Source organism: Apodemus sylvaticus, chromosome 10 (assembly GCF_947179515.1).
Source record: "Apodemus sylvaticus chromosome 10, mApoSyl1.1, whole genome shotgun sequence".
Taxonomy (NCBI): Eukaryota; Metazoa; Chordata; class Mammalia; order Rodentia; family Muridae; genus Apodemus; species Apodemus sylvaticus.
In genome coordinates, this window is record NC_067481.1 from 45,959,488 (window position 1) to 45,979,838 (window position 20,351).

At 49.5% G+C, this 20,351-nt stretch overlaps 1 protein-coding gene across 5 annotated transcripts in view; it reads right to left on the reverse strand.

Annotated features, from left to right (window-relative positions):
- The window catches only part of Myo18a (myosin XVIIIA), a 103,091-nt gene extending 87,499 nt beyond the window's left edge, over nt 1-15,592 (reverse strand). For all 5 annotated transcript variants that reach the window (XM_052197101.1, XM_052197092.1, XM_052197095.1 and 2 more), the window contains exons 1-2: nt 15,492-15,592; nt 1,571-2,650 (exon numbers count right to left, since the gene is read on the reverse strand). In XM_052197101.1, the coding sequence (XP_052053061.1) occupies nt 1,571-2,569 (999 nt within the window). In that variant the 5' untranslated portion in view covers nt 2,570-2,650; nt 15,492-15,592. The remainder of the gene's footprint in view (nt 1-1,570; nt 2,651-15,491) is intronic.
- Nucleotides 15,593-20,351: the final 4,759 nt, after the last annotated feature.

Below are 20,351 nucleotides of genomic sequence, written 5' to 3' on the forward strand. Positions count from 1 at the left end.
TGTGTGTGTGTGTGTGTGAGAGAGAGAGAGAGAGAGAGAGAGAGAGAGAGAATCGCATGCTGAGGTCAGAGGACAATTTTTAGAAGTTGGTTCTCTCATTCTCCAGAATCCAGATACCAAACTTAAGACTGTTATGCTAGCATGGAAAGTGCATTCCCTATTACCTGCTGAGCCATCTCTCTCTGGCCCTCAGTGTATATCTCTAGAATGAATAAGTCAAGGTCCCTCTCTGGATTCTATAGAAGCATCATCCCACCCACTAACCTCCCTCTGCAAAGCTGCCCAAACCCAACCAGTTCCACTACAGGAAGGCCTGGATCACAAGTCCAGTGTGTCCACCTAGGTCTGACCTGCCCCTCAGCCTTCTCTGAAGCCAGCAGACTGTAAGACTGGGCCCGAGCATCCTGCTCGCCATCACTGGGAGCCGGGCTCTGCCTGCTTCCTCCAGACTTCCTCCCCTTTCCGACTTTGGCACATCTGGCTAATCACTTAGCGCTGAAAGGTTCCAGGCAGGTCACTCATTACTCAGGCTGCAGGACATAGATCTGGACAGTCCTAAAACACACAGCTGGACAAGAACAATGACTAAAGGTCACCTAGTCTGTCATGCAGCATGTCCACACAGGGATTCGAAATCCTTTCACTGTCCCTGCACCAAAAGATTACTGAAGTTACAACTCTTGATGCTTCAGGGAGTCCTACCAATGCATGTGATCTGATGCTCTCGCCCACCCACTGGGGGGTTTCACGGCGATCACATCTGATGGGTCTCACAGACAGTCAGGCTGCAAACTATCTCCTATCTCTGTAGTGTAGATAAATCTAAACCACAACCACTGTTTACAAGTTCTTTATGACCAGACTCCTGCTATCTCCCTCACTCAGGGTGAGAGGACACCCCAGTGTTTATCTCTCCCAGAACTGTAACCATGGCAGCTAGACACCCCAGATAGCCATGATTTTAGGTCATTTGCCATATTGTTTTCACCCCTGAAATCTAAACAACACGGGATTCCTATACTTTAATGCTCGAAGACTCTCAGATCTCAAAAGTGGCACCTGTTAACTTACAGTTCCAATTTAAGGCTCAGCAAATATGGTAGCCAGGCCCCTAAGCTATCTCTATATGATGAAACTTGAACATTTTCTCACCAACTACCCATTGGCATCTCACCCCCAAAACCCCGCGGTGCCAGGCCAAAGCTAATCTTAACCCAATGCTCTTGAAAATTATCAAGACTGAATTCAATCATGTCTGTCCAAAATGACACTGGAGGGAAAGTCAGACCAGAAAGCCCGGCTGAATTACTAAGGACTTTCCCCCAGTGGACTTTTGGGGGAAAGCCTTCAGCTTCTTGACAAGGCACAGAAGAAGCAAAGGTGTAAGTTTAGAGTTTCCAGAGGGGAGCCCTCTCCTGGGCTGGCTCCTCCCTAACGGCCCAGCGCTCCATTTCCGCGCTCTCGCTAGGATCTGCTCACAGTTCCCGGGTTCCCTCAAGCACCCATTTAAGCGGGAGATGCTCACATGCACAACCCCTCGCGCACCCCTGACACCCAGAGAAACACTCACATCAGCCGGCTCCCTGCGGTGTCCCTCGCCAGTCCGAAGCCAGCTCCGACTCAGCTCGCTAAGCTCTGGGATGGGCTGTACCTTGAGCCGCACACTGTCCCCAGACTGCCGGATCATCTCCACAATTTCATCCCTGGACTTATTCTCCACATTCTGTCCATTAATCTCCACCAGTCGATCTCCTGGCACCAGCCCCAAGGCCAGGTCCTTGGTGCCTGCCCCTGGCTCAGCAAAGTGAACCACCCGTCGATAGGCCTGACCCTCAGGGGCCCGGTCCAGCATGGTGGTGCGTCTCAGTGAGAAGCCAAAGTCTCCCGTGGGTCGTCGTTGTAACTCCAGTTCCCGGAGAGCAGGAGGTGGCGGGGGCACCAGGGCGGGGAGGCGGAGATCAGCTGGGAATCTTTTAGTCACCAGCTCAGGGACTCGAGACCGTGGTCCCGGTCGAGGAATGCCTAGCCCAGGATGCTGCATTAGCTGTCCCTCAAGCGTCCTCACCTCTACCTGAGGTGATGGGGCTGCAGAATTCTCTGAGGGGGTTGAGGTCTCTGAGGCACTCTCATCCCGGCTCCGTTGAGAGAAGGAAAAACGTTTGACAATCATCTGAGAGTTCTGCTTGGCCAGTGAACCGAACTTGGCTGCCCGCTGCAGCACAGAGCCCCGGAAGCTGCCTTCTTCACCCTTGAGGTCATCGCTGGAGCTGGCTGTGCTTAGGTGACCTGAGTCCAGGATGATGCTACCCCTATTGCTGTCAGAGTCAATGTCGGTCAGGTGCAGGTCAGAGCCACTGGCCACCTTGATAGGGATGGGGTTGGAGATTTCCAGGCGCGTCTTGGATTCCCGCTTGGAGGATCGATTCAAGTTGAAAAAGCCACGGCGCATGCTCATCTCTTCCAGGCTCCGCAGTTCTGCTGCAGACATCCTCTCCTTCTTCTCCTTTTTCTCCTTCTTCTCCTTCCGCCCTCCATCTTTGTCCTTATCTTTCTTCATGAGGTTAAACATGGTGGGTGTGCTGTTTTTAGGGGTTGTATCCCCAGCTGACTACGGGTGCTTAACACAGGGTCTTTGGACCCCACCTTGTAGCTGCAAGTAGAAACAGAGAAAAGCTATTCAGGTTTTTGTTTTTTGTTTTTTGCTTTTTTTTTCCAGTTCAGACAGAGGCAGCTGATACTGATAAACCAGTCACCCCTTGTGGAATGCTACTGATGTACCAGGTAATCTGATTAACATTTTTTCCTAATTCACTTCATCCTTTAGTCCAAAGCATAGGTGTCCCTGAAGAGACTTGACTTAATAGAAAACACCATTGCAACCTGGAACAGGAATAGAAATGAACACAAAAGGAAATGGAAGGGACTCTGTAACATCACCTCCCTACAGGCAGTCCACTGAAGCAACAGACATCTCACGTGACTGGGGTCCTCCCTGTGCCTGGTATCCCCAGAGCCTCAGCCTTATCCCCTGCCTCAAAGACCTTGGAGGGTCCAACTTTTTAAAATAATATTCATTTGTATGAGTGTTTCGCCTGCCTATCTGCAAATGCATCACATGTGTGCCTAGTGCCATATTAGACCAGAAAGGTGTGGATCTCTGGTGCTAGAGTTACAGACAGTTATGAATACCCATGTGGATGCTGGGGACTGAATCCTCCTCTACAAGAGTAACAGGTGCTCTTAACCACAGAGCCATCTTTCTGGCACCCAGGGTTAGGGTTTATATGATGTGTCTCATCTGGGAATTCACACATACCCCTTCCTATTCAATCCTCACAGGTGAGAAAAATGACTCTTGGGAAACTAAGGCTGTGTCAGGCGCAACCTATGCAATGAGTGGCCATGCTGCTGTCCTTTCTGATGCCCTGGGTGTCCAAAGTAAATCGAGGAGGGAAGGAAGGGGAAGTCCCAGACTGTACACTGGACAGACCGTTGCGAGGTGGGGGTGGGGTGGGGTCGGCTAGATAAACAGGATCCTGAAAAACTCACATCCTTTTCCCCAGACCAATACCTAAATATAGACTAGGGAAGAAAGTTGTGGCGGCCTGAGAGAGAAAGCCTGCTCCAGGGCTCCAGGGAGTGAGCACCTTAGGGCCCTAACCTACCTCCATTCTCATGCATAACAGATTAGGGGCAGGAGTAAGAAAAACCTGGTGGGGGCCGGGCCCAGAGGGCCTTTCTTGTTCTAACCAGCAGGGAGCACAAAATAAAAGTAGGCCATACTATCTAATTAGAAATTAACTGTAATTTTTCTCTCTCCATGACCGCCTCCCCTCTGAATTCCAGACAGAGGGTCTCTGAGCTTACCCCCTCCAGCAATGACCTAGTGCCAGGCCCTGGACAGGCATTTCCTCTCTACCCGACCGACCCCCAAAGCTAGGCAGAGCCTCCACTATCCCGTTCCACTGAGGGAGCAACTCACACCAAGCAAGGTTCAGTGCCCAGGAAGGCAGCAAGACCAGGAGTCCCCAAGCTAATCGCTCCCAGGTTTGATTCCATGTAATCACACGTGGCACCTCACAAACATCTGTCACTCCAGTTCCAGGAGACCCAGTGGACATTTCTGGCCTCATGGGCACCAGGCACATTTGTGGCCCAAACACATACATGTAAGCAAAATGCCCACACACATAAAATAACAATTAAAAAGAAAGAACTTGCCGGGCGGTGGTGGCTCACGCCTGTAATCCCAGCACTTGGGAGGCAGAGGCAGGTGGATTTCTGAGTTCGAGGCCAGCCTGGTCTACAGAGTGAGTTCCAGGACAGCCAAGGGCTATACAGAGAAACCCTGTCTCGAAAAAAGCAAAAACCAAAAAAAAAACAAAAAAAAAAAAAAAAAAAGAAAGAAATTGGTAAATTTGGGCAAGTTAACCCATACCTAAAACCTTGGAAGGCTAAGATAGAATCTTAAATCTGAGCCAAATGTGGCCAATAATTAGAAACCTTGTTTCAAAAACAAACTAGATAAACTTAAGTTTACTAATATACTCCATTTACTATAATGTATCCAAACTGTTATCATCTCAACATGTAATCTATAAAGTATTTATATCTAAACATATGATATTTTATATTTAATTTTCTATATTTTGTTTTGATATATAGACGTGTGTGTGTGTGTATGTGTGTGTGTATGTGTGTGTGTGTATTTTATTTATTTTGCTTTTTTTGTTCTGAGATATAGTCTCATACAGTTCTGGCTGGATCTGAAACTCAGTATAGACCAGGTTGGCCTTGAATTCATGGAGAATCTCTGCCTCTGCCTCCTGAGAGCTGCTGAGATTATAGGTGTGCACAACCATTCCTGATACATCCATATTAAATTTCCAATTAATTTTCCAATTAAACTTCCAAAAAAGCAAGGCTGAGTATGATGGTTCATATCTTTAATCCTGGCACTCAGGAGGCAGAGGCACAAAGGTCTCTGTGAGTTTGGGGTTATCCTGGTCCACATGGCGAGCTCCAGAACAGCCTGAACTACACAGAGAAACTGTGTCTCAAAATGAATGAGTAAGTAAGATCCTGGCCTGCACTTTACATTCAGAGCACAACCTTCACTTCAGATGCCCGGTCTCCAGGGCTGCCAGAGTGCTCAGAACAGCTCTGGAGAGGTCTAGAAATGGAGTGTGCCCTCCATCCTGGTTAGGTTTTTTTTTTTTGTCAACTTAACACAAGCTAGAGTTGTCTGGGAAGTTGTGTATCAATGGAAAAAATGCCCCTGTCAGATAAACCTTCAAGGCATTTTCTTGATTAATGTTTGATATGGGAGTATCAAGCTCACCGTGGGCAATGCCACTCTAGGCAGGAGGTCCCACGTGGTATTAGTAGGCTGAGTGAGCTATGGGGGGTGGGAGAGGGGGGAGGGGAAGAGCCGGTAAACAGCACCCCTCCATGGTATGTCTCTACTTCGGTTCCTGCCTCCAGGTTCCTGTCTTGAATTTCTTCTCTGACTTCCCTTCATGATGAACTGTGGAAAACTCTTTCCTCCCCAAATTGCTTTTGGCCATAGTGTTTATCACATCAAAAGAAGGCAAACCAGGACAGAATGTATTCATAAGGGTAAGAAATCTATGAGGGAGCTAGAAAAATGGCTCAGTGGTTAAGAACATTGGCCACTCTTCCAAAGGACCCAGGTTCAATTCCCAGCACCCACATGGCAGCTCACAACTGTCTGTAACTCCAGTTCCAGAGGATCTGACATTCTCACACAGAACTACGTGCAGGCAAAATGTCAATGAACATAACATTTTTAAAAATTAATTTATTGGGCTGGAGAGATAGCTCAACGGGTAAGAGCAACTGACTGCTCTTCCGAAGGTTCTGAGTTCAAATTCCAACAACCACATGGTGGCTCACAACCATCTGTAATGAGATCTGATGCCCTCTTCTGGTATGTCTGACGACAGCTACAGTGTAGTCACATATAATAAATAAATAAATCTTTAAAAAAATAATTAGTTAAAAAAAAAAGGAGAAATCTGATTGGATCAACTAGCTCTTTATAGCTACTGTAGCAAGAACCCATCTCCCTCTGAGATCAGTTTCTCTACCTGTGCATTGGTACAAGCGTGTGTGCTTGTGTGTGGGTGTGTGCTTGTGCGTGCGCATATGGAAACCAGAGGTTTACCTCAGGCAGGGCCTTTCACAAGCCTGAAGCTCATGGAATGTCAGGCCCCTGAATCCCAGGGATCCCTAGGATCTTTGCCTCCCCAGCTCTGGGATTACAATTAGTCCCACCCCCACCGCTTGCTGGCTTTTTGTTATTTCTTCTAGACAGGGGTTCTCTTTGAAGCCCCAGGAGTCCTGGAACTCACTCTGTAGACCAGGCTGTAGATCAGAGATCCTTCTGCCTCTGCCTCCTGAGTGCTGGGATTAAAGGTGTGCGCCACCACTGCCCGGCAGGCCACTTGTTTGTCTGCTTGTTTGTTTTTGTTTTTGTTGTTTTTGTTGTTTTTGTTTTTGTTGTTTTTGTTTTTTCGAGACAGGGTTTCTCTGTGTAGCCCCACTCTGTAGACCAGGCTGGCCTCAAACTCAGAAATCCTCCTTCCTCTGCCTCCCAAGTGCTGGGATTACAGGCGTGCGGCACCACGCCCGGCTGCTTGTTTGTTTTTTAACCTGAGTCATGGGGCACAAACTCAGGTTCTTGTGCTTATAAGCTTTACCATGAAAGCTATCTCTCCAGCTCCTCTGGCCTCAGTTTCTCCTACATAAAACTAAAATTTTTGCTTCTAAATGTTCCAATGAACAGTCCCCGGAAGCTGGAAGACAGGAAACATAAACCCCTAAAAGCACCAATCAGGAGCAATCTTGGTTAGCCACGTCTAGACTCAGTGAGACTCAGTGAGTGGAGACAGAGTGCGAGACTGTCTCCTCCCAAACGCTGCTGGGAATAAGGCCCAGGCAGCTCCAACCTATCCAGGCCATGGCATCTTTGGAGGTCACCACCACACTGTGCTAAAGGCATAGATACCTGGAGAAGAAAATGAAGACAAATGGAGACTTAGGAGGGGACCAACAAAGGGATCTCAGGTCCTAGCCAACCCCAGAAAACAGTACTGTCTGCCATGCTGTCTCTACCCAGTGCTGGCCTGGCTGTGGGTTAGGCAGTAGAGCACTATCAACAGAAAACAGTCTGAGGATTCTAGAATCTCTGAGCTGCAAAAGTCCCTTAGAAGTAATTTTCCATAAGCCCCTCTTCTCAGCATAAGCCTCACTGTCACTGCAACAGGCAAGACCAAACAGCACCACAGGGAACAGCTCTGACTAAAACTGTTAAGGATCTTGTATCTAGGCCTGGGTTTGCCACAGGTCTCCAGGGGACCTTGAGTCTGTCACTTTGCTCAAGGTTGAACTAAATAATCTAGACCTCCTCCAGCTCTGAAATTCCAACAGTCCAACTCTCCTGTGAACACAAGTTAACCGTTAACTTTCTGTCAAAGATACGACTTTCTCTCATCACAGGCCTGGGGCCTTCAGAGACTGTGCTGTGAGTCACTTACCACCCTCGTCCTGCTACCATTATCTGCACAGCCCACAAAGCAGCCTTCCGCCACCGCCAGACCCATGCGGCCAGGCCTGGCTGTGGATCCAGACTCTCCCAAGCCATGTGTCTACACTACCTGGTTGCCTGCACCCTCCTCTTGGACTGAGTTTGTGATACAGCTGCAGCTGCCTCTGCTGCTGAACCCCACCCCCCCTCCAACTAGGCCGTGCTGAGTTTACTACAGAGCTGGGTTCCACGTCTCTCTTAGAGTCCTAGGGCTTGCCAGTGGCTCCTGTCCTCAGATGAAAGGCTCCCGCAGCTGAGACCACCGTCTCCCAGATCCTCAGGCTGGGCTGCAGCTCTCCTGCCCTGACCCTTCCTCTCCTACCCTCTCCCTTCCTTTCAGGGACTTTAGCCTTGTAATCATTCTGACTTCTTTCCCTAACTCTCCTGACCAGGAAGCTTTTCCTAATTTTGAGTGGAGGAAAGGTAATGTGTCTGTAAGTTACTTTGACCATCCTGACTCCAAGTACAATTCAGCAACTCATCTGCTTTATTATCGTAGGACAGTCAGCCTCTCGAAGGCGAGGACCACTCAGTACAAATGTGCACCATCCACATTCACAAAACAAAGTACAACTCAAAGAGCAAGGATGGATCTCAAAAACATTTGAAACAAGAAAGAAGCCACTGACAAAAGCATGCACATTGATATCATTCTTTTCTTTCTTTCTTTTTCTTAATTTTTCCTTTTTCAAGATAGGGTCTCGTATAACCAGGCTGGACTTGAACTCACTATGTAGCAGAGGATGGCTCTGATGCTCTTGAGTGCTGGGATTCCAGGCATTTACCACTCTACCCAGTGGTATGAGTCTACTTATTGCAGGCAAAACTAATCTATGGTGAGAAAGGCCAGGGCAATGGTTTATCCCTGGGGACTAAAGGTCAGGAATGTGTGAGAAAGGGCACGAGGGAGGGGACTTTCTGTAGCCATGCATATTCAGAGAGGGCTAAGCTGACAAGCTTACACATTTGTTGGTTGCTATCAGTGCATTTGCTTGAGCGTAAGTATTTACTAAAAAAAAAAAAAAAAAAGAGGAGGAGGAAGAGGAAGAGGAGAGAGAAAACTTAACTGTTAGACACAGTGACCACTCACGCCATTGATCCTAGGACTTGGGAGGCAGAGGAAGGGGTGGACCTTTAAGTTCCAGGCCAGCCTGGTCTACAGAGCGAGTTCCAGGCAGCCAGAGCTAAACAGTGAGACCCTGTCCCAACAAACAAACAAAAAAACAAGATTCAAAAAACCCAAACAACTGTAAAAACAAATGCCAAATTCTAGTTAATACATATAAACTACAGGACTGAGTGGAGCATGCTAATCGCTTTAACTTTCCTTGGGACGTGTCAGTCATCTCATATAATTTCATAGATGGACAAGGGATAAGACTGTGAGCAGTGAGGGAGAAGCGGTGGGTGCAGGGTCTAGGAAGCTCAGTAGCTGCAAAATTCTGTCACTTTTGTCGATCTCTGTGATAAGATGCAGGAAAACACGTGTGTACCAAGTGCCTACTAAATACAAATGGTATCAAAGTAAATAAACCTAGTAAAAAGCTCGGGCTTTGGCCGTCAGGTGAAGACATAGGGACAAAGAAGTACCACCTATGCTGCTTGGGATGAGTCACTTAGAGACATGGAACACTGCCTTCTCCTCATCTGTAAGGTGGTCACACTGGTAGTACCTACCACAAAAGGAGTGAGAAGCCAGAGGACGGAAGGCACCTAACAGATTGCACAAACATGCATGTAGGTGTTCTTACCATGCCTAGTCACACAGCAGCTCTCAAGAACGGTAACAAAGGACAACCACGACACTGCAGCAACTGGAGGTACTTGGCATCTGAAATCCAGGCCCAATGACTTGAATTATCTGCACAACCCACCTAAGGAGAATTAACTCCGCAAAGTTGTCCTCTAACCTCCATATGTGTCATAGCATGCACTTCCCCCAAATACAGACACACAAGCACCACGCATACATTAATGTTTTCTAATTAATGATATGCAAATGAGTATATGTTTGACACATTCACAAAGTAAATTAAAGCTATTTGTATGCACAACTCCAAATCCTGTAGCATATATGATATATAAAGTTTTCTTTTTGTTGCTGTTTTTGAAAGGACAGGTTAAAAACTAGCCTCAAAGGCAACAGGTAGCCGAGGGATGACCTTGAACAAGAGATCCAGCTGCTCTTCCACCTCCAAAGGCACAGTCTTTGCCAGTCGACTAACACAAGTGCAAACCAGCACACATGTGACTAAATGAAGTCTGTTGTTTTCTCTTTGTTTTGTTTTTGATTTTTGGTTTTTCAAGACAGGATTTCTCTGTGAAGCCCTGGCTATCTTGAAACTTGCTCTGGTAGACCAGGAAGACCTCAGACTCAGAGATCTGCCTGCCACTGACTCTTTGGTGCTGTGATTAAAGGCGTCCACCACTGATTGCCACCACTGGCTTTAGACGTCTGTATATGGACAGTAAAGTCCAAAGGTATGAAGGGGAGCCGGCGACCAAGACCAGATGGATCTAGGGGTTTGAGTCCACAGCCCTCCTTAGCTATTGCTAAGAATGTTGACAGGAGGGCTAGAGCGTTAAGAGCACGGACTGTTCTTCCAGAGGTCCTAAGTTCAATTCCCAGCATCCACATGGTGGCTCACAACCATCTGTAATGGTTTGATGTCCTCTTCTGGTGTGTGTGAAGACAGTGCCAGTGTACTCACATATATAAAATAAATCTTTAGAAAAAAATAAAAATAAAAAAATAAAAAATAATGTTGACAGGAAATTCACAGATGCAGAAACACAAACAGCCAACAAAAAGAGCAACTGGGCTTTTATAACAGCCACAGACATGTGTCACAGGCATGTAGGTTTTTTAATAAGAGCAACATTGATTAGGGTGTGGGAAACAGAGACTCTTATCTACGTTAATTAAAGTACAAAGTCATACAATTTCTTTTTGTAAAAGTGTAAATGACATTTATTTATTCTGTGCGCAGGCGCTGATGTGCACCGGTGGGGGTCAGAGGACAACTTACGGGAGCCATTGCTCTCTTCCCGATAGGTACGCTCAGGGGATCACACTCAGAACCCAGGCCAGAATCTCGGAGGACCAGGCCAGGGGATCACACTCAGAATCTCGGAGGCCAGAGCCTCTGTCTGCTGGGGCATCTCACTGACCCCATGGCTCTCTTTATGAGCAACACCAAGGCCAGGCCACTTCTATTACAGAAACAGGAACTGCCTCATGAACTGGTATTTTATCTTTACACAGGAGCCATGCTAATGCCTGGACCATTCCATTTTAGTAGACATATTGTGAGAGTAAGCCCTGGCATAATGTTCTAGTAGGGCAAATGGGCAGTGTCTACAAAATTACTTATATACATGATTTTTTGACTGGTCCAATGTGTTTTTTATATATTTTTTCAATTTTACGTGCATATGTGCACTTACTTGAGTAATACCATGTGTGTGCTGGTACATGAAAAAGCCAGGCTGGGCAGTGGTGGCGCACGCCTGTGATCCCAGCACTCTGGGAGGCAGAGGCAGGAGGATTTCTGAGTTCGAGGCCAGCCTGGTCTACAGAGTGAGTTCCAGGACAACCAGGGCTACACAGAGAAACCCTGTCTCGAAAAGACGAAAAAAAAATTTAAAGCTGGTAGGTGTGTGTGTGTGTGTGTGTGTGTGTGTGTGTGTCCAGTTGTGGATGAGAAAATTGAGTGGAATGGCATTTTGTTCAACTACTTTTCTACAGCTTTATTTTCTACAGAAAACATAAAAATATGTTCGTTAAGTTATATTTTAATGTAACATTTAACCCTCTGTACATATCCATATCACAAGTCTTTAAAAGTTCTGCAGAGATAGCCGTATTAGCTCAAAGAGCTGTAAAGGGTTTGGCGGCACCTGTGACAAGCCTGGGTTTGGATGCCAGCTCTGCACCAAAAACAACCCAAAAGGTCCGACCCAGAGTCAGAGGCGGGACAAGTGTCCGTTTCAAAAAATGAAAAAAGGAATCCTGACAAGGTAGTGAGCAATCCACGGCTATCGGAGCAGTAAATAGGATTTGCCACGGCCAGTATAAGGCTTGCCTTCTCGTCTTCAAAAACTTTCAGTGACTTCCGCAGCTTTGGGACAGAGTTAAATGGGCCATCCTGCCGCAGGCAAAGCAGAAAACTCCAGGAAATGGAAACTACCATAGCATTAGCCTCCCCAAACTGGGGACCCTGACTGGACTGCCAAGGATTGATCCTTAGGTCAGTCCCCATACCCCACCCCACAGTCATAAATAAATACAAAGGAAATGCCTTCCGGAGGAGGCCGGCCTCTTTCCCTTGGCCTCTGACCTCCGGAGCAGTGGCTCCCTCCGGTCCTCGGCCCCTCTCCCAGGCCGGCACGCTGTGGCGCAGCGCCATGCGGGGTCGCACAGGCTGACCTGGCCCGCGCCCGCCGCGCCCGCCGGTTCTGCTGAGCTCCGCAGCGCCGCGTGACTCACAGCCAGGTCACACGGAGCTTATCTGGGCTCCAGGTGTGCAGGCTTCTCACATGACATCAGCGGGCTCGCCCAGAGCAGCCCAGTCGCCCCGCGGCCCTCTGCGTTTCCTCGCCAGGCGGCCCGCACAGCAGCATCTGCAGCTCCGCAGCTGCTGCGGAACCCACTCCCACCGCACGCTGAAGGCTGCGGACCAGGGAGGACGGTGGCGGGAGAATGCCCAAGGCCCAGCCCTCCCTTTCCAAGTGTCACCTCAGGCTCCAGCGCCTCCTGCCTGCAGCCCAGCCCGCAGCCCAGCCCTGCCACTGCTCTGCGGGCCGCCCACCCCTTCTGTGTGACCTTGAGCTAGTGGCATCTCCTCTTAAGTCGGGGTCTTCCAACTGTAAAAATCTTCAAGGGCCCGACAGCGCAGAATTGGCTCCAAACCTCTGCCTGAAGGAAATTCTACTCTACTACAAAATTCAGGTTCAAAGCCCTCTCTGCCTCCGACATGCTGTGTGACCTTGAACCCAACACCAACATCTCTCAGAATAACAGAGAATTGTACACACACACACACACCCTAGTCAGAGATGTTAAAGTACTGAAAACCTGGCAAAGAGAAGGCCACCCTAGAGCCCTGTAAAACCCTCAAAAACTCCAGTTCTTGAAACAGAAATGTCAAGGGAACGTGGATCGTGTACAAAGCCGCACGATTCCTACTTCCACAGTCCAGAGGTGAAGCAAGGGGAGAGAACACCACTCACTACCACCCCACTTCCTGTACCCTCTAATTCCGGCTACCTCAGAAAACGCTTTAAAAATAAAAATAAAAGGCCTCAGTAGAGCGGGGTTGGGGGAAGAAAATGATGACAGGGAGAGGAACGGGTGTACAGATTTTAAAGCACACAGGGCCTAACCCAAAGCACAACTTGTAAGACTTCATTCAGTGGTCCCGAGTCCTGTGAGAACCTGTGAGATTCCCCAGCCCTTCGGCTGTGCCCTCATGTGAGGACTCACTCACGTTGCCGCTTTGCTTCTAGGCTGTGATGTCCACTCCAGGGGCTCGGGGTGGATTTGCGGTTTGAAGGAGTATGAGCGGCCCTGCTGCCCTGAATTCCTTTGGCAATTAAGTCTGGATGAAGACTTCCGGAGTCCCCACACCTCCGTGCTCCACCCAAGCAGGGTGGATTCCCTTTTCGCGTAAACTCAATTCTGCCCTACCCAGTTCACCTTCAGACCTGCTTCTGGGGAACCCTGCTTCTGGGGGACCCATTTTTTGAAGACACATGCCCCCCTCAGTGAACAGCCTCCAGCAAAGCCGTTAAAGGGGATCTAGGCAGTGAGCCCAGTCCACCCTGGAGTCAGGAAGGGCACCATGCCTAGGATAAGGGCTTCTGAGGAGGAAGCCCTCAGACACACAACCTGGGACCTGAGCCAGGCCAGGAGAGAGCAAACAAATGAGACGCCGTATCCTGTGGTCAACTATCCAAAGTCCGAGCTCTCAAAGGAAGTGCTCATAGCCTGTGACCCTTCCTACTGCCCCCCCCCCCCCCCCACACACACACACCTTTCCTGGTTCCCTAAGCTTACAACAAAACAGCTCGCTCCAAAGCCATTGTTTTCCTGGAACTGAGGCCCCACTCCAAGTATCCTCAATTCCAAAGAGCCAAGCACACCTCCACCCAAGACTATATATAACTAACCAAGTCTTGTCCAACAACCAGGAAGATCCTTCCTGGAAAGCCTCCTCACAAAAGGATGGAGAGGAAGCCGAGAAGGTGGATGGCCTTTGACAAAGAGCCAACCAGGCCTGCCAGGAAGCCAGAGACCTCAGGAGAGCAACTTTCAAAATCCCCAAATAGAAAGTAGCCCCAGAACCAGAAAGGGTGGGAGCACGGGTTAGCCAGGCCCGTTACCATGGCAACAGGACACCAACCTGCTCAAAAAAAAAAGGCTCCAGATTTGGTGAGCATAAGCCAAGGCAGCCTGAATCAGCATCCTCTAGATTCATCATCCTGCTGGGGTGGCCGTGCTCCTTTCGTGGTCCTGGGGTGAACTTTTCCTTTTTTCCTTCTGTCTAATATGCCCCCAGTGTGTTCACTCAACAACTCTAGGAGCATTCTCAGGGTCTCCTCAGCCACAGTTATGACGGAGACACAGAGAGGCAAAGGCTGCCTATGCAAACAAGCCCAGAACATTAGCGAGAGGAAGGGAGAAGGATCCTAATCCTAGCATTCGTTGGACTACCTAGACAGGAGAGCCCAGCCCGCTGCTGGAACTACTGCCCCCCCACCCCCCGCGGTCTCCGCACACTAAGGCTGACAAACACACACACACACACACACACACACACACACACACACACACACACACGCCTCGTTGGCCAAAAGACCAGGCAAACTGAGTACAAAACCAAGTTGGCTGCACTCCCTTCCCACCTCCAGCCACCTCCAGCTCATCCCGGCTAATCAGTAGACACATGTGCCTTGACACAAGGCGACACCCCCACAACAAAGCCCCAACCTGGGGTGTGTTCCCTGCAGGCCTTATCTCTTCCAGGAGTGTGACCCCACTCCTTGGGCCATGCTGGGTACCAACCTGCGTGCCTCTAGCACAGGGAGAGGCGGGGGCACCTGACCCTGCCACCTCCCCTTCCATTGGCGAAACAACTGGCACGGCAGGTTCGCAGGGCGGGGCGTCGGTGCTCTCTCCCAGAAGCCTGGGGCAGACTGCCCTACCTTCCCACACACACCCCACCCCCTGCAGGGAAAGGTGAAGTGGGCAACCAGTTACTCCGGGCAGCCGGCCCTGCTAAAGCCCCTAGCCCGACATTAGCCACCCCCCATCATCTGTCCCAAGAGCAGGGGGCCCGGGAAGCAGGGTCTCCATTGTTTTGCCAGCTGTCTAGCAGCTGCTCCTTTGAGAGGAGCCCGCTGTCGGCCTGGCAGTGAAAGGGTGAAGGCCGCGGGCAGGGATAAAGGACTCGGCGGAGGTGCTCGCTTTCCTCGCTGTCTTCCTCAGTACCTCACCCCTCTCGCTTCATCTGGGGGGTCTCGGGCCTAGCCCCGGGATGCCCCCCGACCCAGTCCCGAGGCTGCAGCCCCCATCCCGCAGCTCTGGGCCACCTGGGTCTTCTAAACCTTCAGCCCTCCCAAGCCGAAGGCCACCCTATCCCGCCTCCGGCGCCCAGCCTGCCAGCTCCGGCCCCGCGCTTTCCCTGCCCGCCGCTCCGGATCGGCCCCCGCCCGGGCTGTCCAGCCCCGCGGCGCCGCCAGGGACAGAGCCTGGAGTCCGGGCCGCCGCTTCCAGGGGACAGGGGAGGAGCAGGAGCCCGTGGGCCCCGTCGGCCGGCCCGAGCCCACCACGCCACCCTCCCGGGCCCGGCTCACCGCCGCGGAGCCGCCCCGCACTCACCGGCCGCCGGAGCCCGCCCGGCAGGCAGCAGGAGCGGAGACGCGGCATCCAGCGGCCCCGGCCGGGTCCCGGCTGGAGCGCAGCACCGCGCGGCGCAGCGCCGCCCCCCCGCGCCCGCGCGAGCCGAGCGAACCGAAGGCCGCCCCCTGCTGGCGGCTGGCGGCATAGACGCCCGCCGGCCTGATGCCCGGGCGCGCCGCCAGCCTCCGCCAAGCTGGAGCTCGCTGCTCCCCAGACTCGATGGACTCCGAGGACCCCGCGTCCGTGTCCGAGAAGCCATGCCTGGAGATTTTGTCCGCTTTAGCCGCTGGAGACTGCGGGACATGTCTGAAAGGTGCTGAGTTGCACTGCCCAGGGAAGACACCAGAGGGACGCGCTAAATGTTTAGAATTCTACCCAAGGCAGGCACTGGACATTCATGGGCTTGACCAGGATAGAGCTGTTCAGAGATGTAAGTCTTGGTGGCTGCCGCTTCCCAGAGTGGCTCTGCAGAGACAGAGTCCTGCTGGATGGTGCCAATGGCTAAATCCAAGGGGAGCAGTTCCAGAACTACACCCTAAAGTGGGAAGGAACAGGCTCTCAATGGCTTAGTTTGAGTGAGCCCCGGAAGCTCTAAGCGGTCTGTTAAGCACCCACAGGTCCAACTCCAGACCCCAACACCAGAGGGGGGAAGGAACGACAAATTCAAACACCGGCTGGTGGTGGGAGTACGAAATGATACAAGTACTTTAAAAGAAGATGTTTTATTTAATTTTTTTTTTTTGAAACAGTGTTTCTCAGTGTAGCCCTAGCTGTCCTGGAACTCACTCTTTAGACCAGGTTGACCTCGAACTCAGAAATCCATGCCTGCCTCTGCCTCCCAAGTGCTGGGATTAAAGGCGTGCGCCACCACTGCCCAGCCGAAAGACAGTTTCTTACAAAATATAACTCATATTTACACAAATGAATTGAAATCATATCCTCACAAAAACCTGCACATAACTTTCTAACAACTTCATTTATAATCGCCAAAACATGGAAGTGGCAACTTCAGTAAAACATATCTTCAGTAGGTGGATAAATCACTTCAGTATGTCTAGACAATGCCAACGAGAAAGATGGGCAAAGGAGCCATAGAAAGATGTAGAGGAGCCTCATTGCATATCACTAGGCACAAGAAGGCGTATAGCCCATCAGAAAGGCTGTTAACTGTGTGATTCCCATTATATGTTGTTCTGGAAAGGGCAGAGCTAGTAAGGCGCCTGTGGAGGTGGTGAAAGATCGTGGTGCCAGGAGCTAGGGCAGAGGTACGGACAGAGGGCACAGCACGGGGATTTCTTTTTTTAGGGTGGTAAAACTCTTCTGTATGATAATTGGTGAATATGTCTTGATACATTTTTGGAAATCCATAGATTGTATACCACCCATGATGAACCTCAGGCTAATGTGCTAGATACTTTTTTTTTTTTTAATGTCAACTTGACACAGGCTAAAGTCATTTGAAAGGAGGAAGCCTTAGTTGAGAAAATGCCTCCATAAGATCAGGCTACAGGCAAGCCTGTGAGGTATTTTCTTAATTAGTGATTGACAGAGGAGGGCCCAGCCCATTGTGAGTGGTGCCATCCCTGGGCTGATGGTCCTGCGTTCTACAAGAAAGCCGGCTGAGCAAGCCAAGGGCAGCACTCCTCCATGGCCTTGCATTGGCTCCTGCCTCCAGGTTCCTGTGGTGTTTGAGTTCCTGTCCTGACTTCCTTGACCTCCTTTGATGACCACAGTGATATGGTTTTGGTTTTTGTTTTTTTTTTTGCTTTTTTCAAGACAGGGTTTCTCTGTAGCCCTGGCTGTCCTGGAACTCACTCTGTAGACCAGGCTGGCCTCGAACTCAGAAATCCACCTGCCTCTGCCTCCCAGAGTGCTGGGATTACAGGCGTGTGCCACCACCGCCCGGCTGACCACTGTGATATGGAAGGAAGAGCCAAATAAACCCTTTCCTCTCCAGCTTGCTTGTGGTCCTGGTGTTTCATCACAGCCATAGTGACCCTGACTAAGAAAGCTGGATTAGTGCCATGGGCCTACCGTTCCAGCACTTGCTGTGTAGAGAAAAGAGGCATATTCCAAGACAACATGGGTATATAAGAGTGTCCCCAACACAACAGAAGTTGTATGCTGTAGACTCTGGGTGATTATAATGAGCCAGTGTCTAGTCACTGCGACAAGTGTGTGGCTCTGGTGTGGGATGTTGATAATCCGGGATGACAGCAGGCAATGGTGGAGAAAACTGCACTTTCCATTCAATTTTGCTTCAAGTGACAAACTTTGAGGGTTGGTTTTTTTTTTTTGTTTTTTTTTTACTGTTTGTGTGTGTGTGTGTGTGTGTGTTAGAAACAGGGTCCCACTATGCAGCTCTGGATGGCCTGGAACTCTCTATGTAAATCAGGCTGGTCTGAAAGGCACAGAGCTCCCCTGCTTCTGCTTCCTGAGTGCTGGGATTAAAGGTGTGCACTACCATCTTGTCTTGGCTAGATATGAATGAAAAAGTAAAACCTTTCTCTCCCCCTCACAGAAAATGCCAGAGGAATGTCCCTCACATTACCAAGGAGCCACTTGCTTAATAACTGGTTTTGAGAGATCGTCTTCTATGGCCCGGACTGCACTTGAACTTCTGCTCTTCAGGTTTCTTCCTCCCAAGTGCTGGGTTTCTCATGTAGGTCGCCATGCCCAGTTTTATGGAAGCCTGGGTTGAGATCAATTCCTGCCTTTCATGTAGGGCGAACTAAGAACTGGGCTATACTCCAGCCTTCCTGTTCTCCTCTTTCCTTCTCTTCTTCCCTCCTTCCTTTCTTCTCTTCTCTCTCTTTCTCTCTCTCTCTCCCCGTGATAGGGTCCTACTACACAGCTCTGCCCTCAGCCTCTAGAGTACTGAGATTGCAGACATGAGCCATCATACCCATCTCATTTTTTAAAAAATTTATTCTACACTTCTAAGATAATCTGATGTTGGTAGGGCCAAGGGAGAAACAAACAAGATAATATAGATCCCTTACATCAGCTGACTCCTTAGTATGGGTCAGACACAAGGCTGACTTCTTGATAAATTGTCTCATTTAGTCTCCACAGTTACCCTATTAGGGAGTTATTATTATTTTATTTCCAATTTACAGGTTAGAAACCAGGTTTCTGAAAGCCGAGCCACCCACCCAAGGCCCTGTGTCTAACAGGTAATGGGTCTGAGAACTTGCTCAGAAGCACTGAGATGAATTGCATCCTGGGACGTTTCCATGACTAGCAGCTGGGCTTTGGGGCCACACATAGAGGATGCTTGACTCTCTCGGCTGCCAGCAAGCTTCTTACCCTCTCCAAACCTCAATCTCCTCCTCACCTATAAAGTAGAGATGATAATAGTGCTTAGCTCAGTTCTGAAGGCTGGGAGAAGATTAAATGAATAAATTCAATTAAAGCAATTAGCCCAGGACTTGAAATGTGGTACGTGGTTAGCTATTATTAGTCTCTCTGAACCTCTATTTCCTCATCTGTAAAATGGGAAGGGCTAATAATATGTACATCCTAGAGTCAGTGTAAGGCTTAGGAGACAGCCTGTGTAGAACTCACAGAATGACTAGCTATCATGCTATGCCCCTCCAGAAAGAACGAATATGGGGTCTGTAGCCTTTCATACTTGGGAGGCTGAAGGGACATCCCTGGAACCCAGGAATTTGTGGCCAGCCAGGGCAAATCCAGACTTACTTACTAAGACTGGATTTAAAACAAATACAAACAGCAAATCCTTGCAGATCACAAGGTCCAACTTTAAAATATTATTATTATTTTATTGTGTGGGTGTTTTATTTGCATGTATGTCTGTGCACCCTGTGCTTATAGTACCCACAGAGGCCGGAAGAGGGGGTCAGATTCCCTGAAACAGAACTTACAGATGGTTGTTAACTGCAGTGTGGGTGCTGGAAATCAAACCCAGGTCCTCTGGGAAAGCAGCCAGTGCTCTTAACCACTGAGCCATCTTTCCAGGCCCTCAAATGTTTGTGTTCACTTTAGGAACACAGGTGAATCTGGGTGTGGTGGGACATTCCTGCAATTCCAGCTTTGGGGAGGCTGAAACACAAGGAGCAGGATCGTTGCAAGGTCAAAGCCGGCTGAGTGAGACACTGCCTTAGCTCAGACAGACAGACAGACACACACACACACACACACACACACACACAGGATCGTTGCAAGGTCAAAGCCGGCTGAGTGAGACAGACACTGCCTTAGCTCAGACAGACACACACACACACACACACACAGGATCATTGCAAGGTCAAAGCCGGCTGAGTGAGACACTGCCTTAGCTAAGACAGATAGACAGACAGACAGACAGACAGACACACACACACACACACACACACACAGGATCGTTGCAAGGTCAAAGCCGGCTGAGTGAGACACTGCCTTAGCTCAGACAGACAGACAGACACACACACACACACACACACACACACACACACACAGGATCGTTGCAAGGTCAAAGCCGGCTGAGTGAGACACTGCCTTAGCTCAGACAGATAGACAGACAGACAGACACACACACACACGAATAAATAAAATAAAATAGCTGGGTGTTGTGGTATACCCCTTAATCCTAGCGTTTGGGAGGCAGAGGCAGGCTGCTCTCTAAGATCTCAAGTCCAGCTTTATCTATATCTGAGGCTGCAAGCCAACCAGGGATACATAGTGAGATTCTGACTTGAAAATAAAACACAAAAAGCTTTTGCTTGGGGAAACTCAGAAGAATACAAAAGTAAGCAAAGTAATATGACAAACCTAAACCCGTAGGTTCCGGTCTTAACTTCAGTAATTACCATTTGCTTCTTTGCTTAGAGTCAGTTG